Genomic DNA, 4,281 nt, shown 5'->3' on the forward strand with positions numbered 1-4,281 from the left:
ATGTCCAACCTCGAAGCGAAAATCTCTCTTCAAATGAATCGGCACACTTACATCAAGTCGGTGGCTCTCGAGTGTAAGGAACCGACCTTCCCCACTCTTCAACTCCAAATGCTCAAGGTGAAACTCGACCTCATCGATAACAACTGGCAAAAGTTTGAAGCCACTCACGAACGGATGGCGGAATCCAAAGCGGAGCTCCTCCTGGATCACGATTATTTCAAGAAAAGGGTATACGATCAATGTCTTCTATATTATGCCGACGCCAAAGCCGCATTACTCATGCAGATTGAAGAGAAGGAACGGACTCACCCTCTGTCGGGCTCACAGCTAGCCAACCTCTCAATTGGCGGTCAGACATCAGCGCGACGTCATCTTCCGGAGATCACTCTTCCACAATTCTCCGGTGACTTCTCAGCGTGGAGGCCCTTTCATGATCTCTTCTCCTCCTTGGTTGGACGGAATGCGGAGATATCAAACGTGGAGAAAATGCACTACCTCCGGACTAGTCTCTTGGGCGAAGCCGCTCAGCTAATCTCCAATTTGCCGGTTTCTGAGGACGCGTTTGCGTCAGCCTGGGACCTTCTCGTTAATTGGTATGAAAATAAGCGACTTCTCATTTCGGCTCAGGTGGATCGACTATTCCGCACCAAGACCATCTCACAACGGTCGGCCAAGGAGCTCAACACTCTTCTCAACACGACAACGGAAGCGCTCAATGCCTTGGAGTCTCTCGGAGCTCCTGTTCAACACTGGGACCATCTCTTGGTCCACCTCATCGTCCAGCGACTCGACCCAAGCACTCGAAAGGCCTGGGAAGTCAAGCTTGGCTCCACCACGGACCCCCCTTTATACAAGGACATTCGCACATTTCTCACTGGGCGCGCCCGAGCCATGGAGAGTATGGAGTTCGGAACCTCGAGCTCCTCTCCAGCACAAAAACCAGCTCCCTCGCCACTACGACAGACCAGCAAGACATCGGCGGCCACCGCTCATGTGGCCATCTCACCCCCCTCCGGGATCTCGGAAACTTCCGGATGTGCACTATGCTCTGGCTCTCATTACATTGTCTCTTGCCCTCGTTTCAGAGATATGTCTGCTCATCTACGGCGAAACATTGTAATCGATAAGCGCCTCTGCTTTAATTGCTTGGGCAGGCATAACGCAGTCACCTGTCAAAATCTGAAGAGGTGCAGAGAATGCGGCAATAAGCATCACACTATGATACACATGGACAGTCAACCGCCCCCACGTTTGTCAACGATGCAAGATAAGGTGACCCCATCAACCACGGCTACGCAGACGTCGGCGCCGGCCTCACCATCCAAGAGCACCAGCACATCGGCTTCAGAGTGACTCTCGCACTCGGTCCTTTCTCAATCTCACTCGGTAATTCTCACTCGCCCGGCAATTTTACTCGCTACTTGTTGCGCTACCATCAGATCACCTTGCGGCTCTCCTCATTCGGTAAGGATGCTCATCGATCCCGGGTCTGAACTCACCTTTGCTTCCGGGCAACTCATCTCAACTCTCCAGATACCTCGACGGCACGCCTCTATCCCTATCATCGGTATTGGAGGATCTCAGTCGGAGCGAACTCGGGGTGTCGTTCCGCTCACTCTTCACTCAGTTTACTCTTCGCAATCCATCAACGTTACTGCCTACATCCTCAGGAATCTAACAACATCACTCCCGTCCATAGCGATAGCAGAATATAGTTGGCCTCACCTTCGCGGGCTCCAGCTGGCGGATCCAGATTTCCTCACCCCCGGACCTATAGACTTGATCCTCGGTGCTGACTCCTACGGGCTGTTCATCCAGCCCGACATCATCAAAAGGTCTGAGGAGGAACCCATCGCTCAACGTACTATTTTCGGATGGATTGTTCTCGGCCCGACCTCGGCACATACTGCCTCAGTTCATAGTTCTCATCATGTCGCAGTGGATCATGAGTTTCACGACCTCCTCACGAAGTTCTGGATACAAGAAGAGGTTCCTTCATCCTCCACCACTCAGCTCAACCCTGACGAAGAGGAGTGTGAAACTTAATTCAAGGCCACGCATTCACGAAATCGTGCGGGGCGTTATGTCGTACGGCTCCCTCTCAAATTACAGGCAAGTCAACTAGGGGAGTCACGGTCAACTGCCCAACGTTGCTTGCAGCGAACACTACGGCGCCTCTCAACGGACTCTATCTATCATAATCTGTACTCATCATTCATTCTGGAGTACGAAGAGCTCCAGCACATGGTCAGGGTCCCCCCTTCCTCTCCAGAGCCATCACCGGTGTTCTACCTCCCTCACCATGGAGTTCTCAAGGATGACAGCATTACCACAAAACTACGAGTGGTGTTTAACGGATCCAGCCTCACCAGTACGGGATCTTCTCTCAACGATATTCTGCACACGGGTGCAAAACTCCAAGCAGACATCTCAGATATCTTACTCTGGGTGCGACGACACTGGTACATCTTTATCACTGATATCACCAAAATGTTCCGCCAAATTCAAGTTCATCCGGACGATTGGGATCTCCAACGGATCCTCTGGGTAGATGATCAGCTCAACATCATTCCGTACCAACTCACGACGGTCACATATGGCACCCGATCAGCTCCCTTCTTGGCTGTTCGCGTCCTCCTCCAACTAGTTGAAGACGAAGGTAGGAACTACCCCCTGGCGGTCTCTCCTCTTCTCAAGGGCAGGTATGTTGACGACATCTGTGGAGGTGCCGATACTCTCCCAGAGCTGACTTCCATCTCTCACCAACTAGTGAACCTCTGCAAGGCGGGCGGCTTTCCTCTGGCGAAGTGGCAGAGCAATCATCCTGAACTACTCCAGGCTCTTCCTACGGACATCACCGCCGCGACGCCGCACTCGTTTGATGACGCTCAAGGCAAAATTTTGGGACTCACATGGCATCCTCACTCTGATCAGTTCGTCTTCTCGTGCAAGGCCTCCAACCGGCCCGTTATCACCAAACGGACTATACTCTCAGAAGTAGCGCAAATATTTGATCCTCTGGGATTCCTATCTCCGGTAATCATCAGAGCTAAGGTGCTCATCCAGGAACTGTGGCTAGAAAAGGTCGGCTGGGATGACTGCCTCTCGCCGCAACTTCGACATCGGTGGACGCACTTACGTTCAGAGCTGTCTGACCTGACTTCCATCACGATTCCTCGGTGGCTGTCTCTCACGCCGTCAACCATGGTCGAGCTTCATGGATTCTCGGATGCTTCGCAACTCGCCATGGCGGCTGCGGTTTATATCAAGGTCATTTCTCATCCAACGGAGCCAATCATCACGCTAGTGTGCGCCAAAACCAAGGTCGCACCTCTCAAAAGGCTCACCATTCCCCGGACTGGAACTCACGGCAGCGGTTCTACTCTCTCGTCTCATCAGCTATGTTCAACGAACACTAGAACTCGCGGAGATACCAATCTACTTGTGGACGGACTCTTCGGTATCGCTCACCTGGATAAACAGTCATCCCTCTCGTTGGAAAGACTTCGTTCGTAATCGAGTGGCGGCAATTCAAGAACGCGTACCTCAAGGACATTGGCGGTTTATTCCCGGCAAGGAGAACCCAGCCGACTGTGCTTCTCGCGGCCTCTCTTCCGCTCAACTCTCTCGGCATCATCTTTGGTGGAATGGTCCCTCATGGTTAGCACAGCCTCCTCAACATTGGCCAAGCATGGCATCTCAGCCGGATTCGGCGGCGACTCTTGAGGAACGGCCCGGTCTTCTTCTCACCTCCTCAACGGCAAAGCAACACCACCTCTGGGAACTCCTCTATCGTTACTCATCACTCATACGGCTTCTTCGGATCACTGCTCTCTGTCAACGGTGTTGCGCGATCCTCAAAGGTATACCACAGTCCTCTCTGGCCACCCCCCTCACACCTGCAGACCTCGAAAGTTCACGACTATATTGGATTCGGTCAGTCCAATTGGCTTACTTCTCATCTGAACTGACAATAATCTCAAGCGGAGCACACTTGTCAAGGTCTCATCCTCTCGCCAAGTTTACGGCCTTCATCGATCATTCGGGCATCCTCAGAGTCGGAGGCCGACTCAGACAGTCTCAATTGGACCCTGAATGCAAGCACCCAGCCATCTTGCCACGGGATTCATATCTGTCTCAACTCATTATATCGGACGCTCATCTAAGGACTCTTCACGGCGGAACTCAGGTAACCTTGACATATCTTCGCCAGGCTTACTGGATCGTTGGTGACCAAGCCCCAGTAAGATCTCACATTCTCCGCTGCGTTCGGTGTGCTCG

The 4,281-nt window shown here is 52.5% G+C and overlaps 2 protein-coding genes across 2 annotated transcripts; both read left to right on the plus strand.

Moving 5' to 3' along the window:
- Nucleotides 1–1,353, plus strand: LOC115238291. The gene has a single exon (XM_029811978.1). It carries the CDS (start codon nucleotides 1–3, stop codon nucleotides 1,351–1,353), a length of 1,353 nt encoding a protein of 450 aa, XP_029667838.1.
- An 891-nt stretch (nucleotides 1,354–2,244) lies between these two features.
- Nucleotides 2,245–3,516, plus strand: LOC115238292. The gene has a single exon (XM_029811979.1). The coding sequence runs from the start codon at nucleotides 2,245–2,247 to the stop codon at nucleotides 3,514–3,516; it is 1,272 nt and encodes a 423-aa protein (XP_029667839.1).
- Nucleotides 3,517–4,281: the final 765 nt, after the last annotated feature.

This window comes from Formica exsecta, unplaced genomic scaffold (genome assembly GCF_003651465.1).
Source record: "Formica exsecta isolate Colony F162 unplaced genomic scaffold, ASM365146v1 scaffold3300, whole genome shotgun sequence".
In the NCBI taxonomy this organism is placed as follows: domain Eukaryota; kingdom Metazoa; phylum Arthropoda; class Insecta; order Hymenoptera; family Formicidae; genus Formica; species Formica exsecta.

What these genes read in the sequence shown, in the direction of transcription:
- LOC115238291 (XM_029811978.1), top strand. Translation starts at nt 1, where the DNA reads ATGTCCAACCTCGAAGCGAAAATCTCTCTTCAAATGAATCGGCACACT.
- LOC115238292 (XM_029811979.1), top strand. Translation starts at nt 2,245, where the DNA reads ATGGTCAGGGTCCCCCCTTCCTCTCCAGAGCCATCACCGGTGTTCTAC.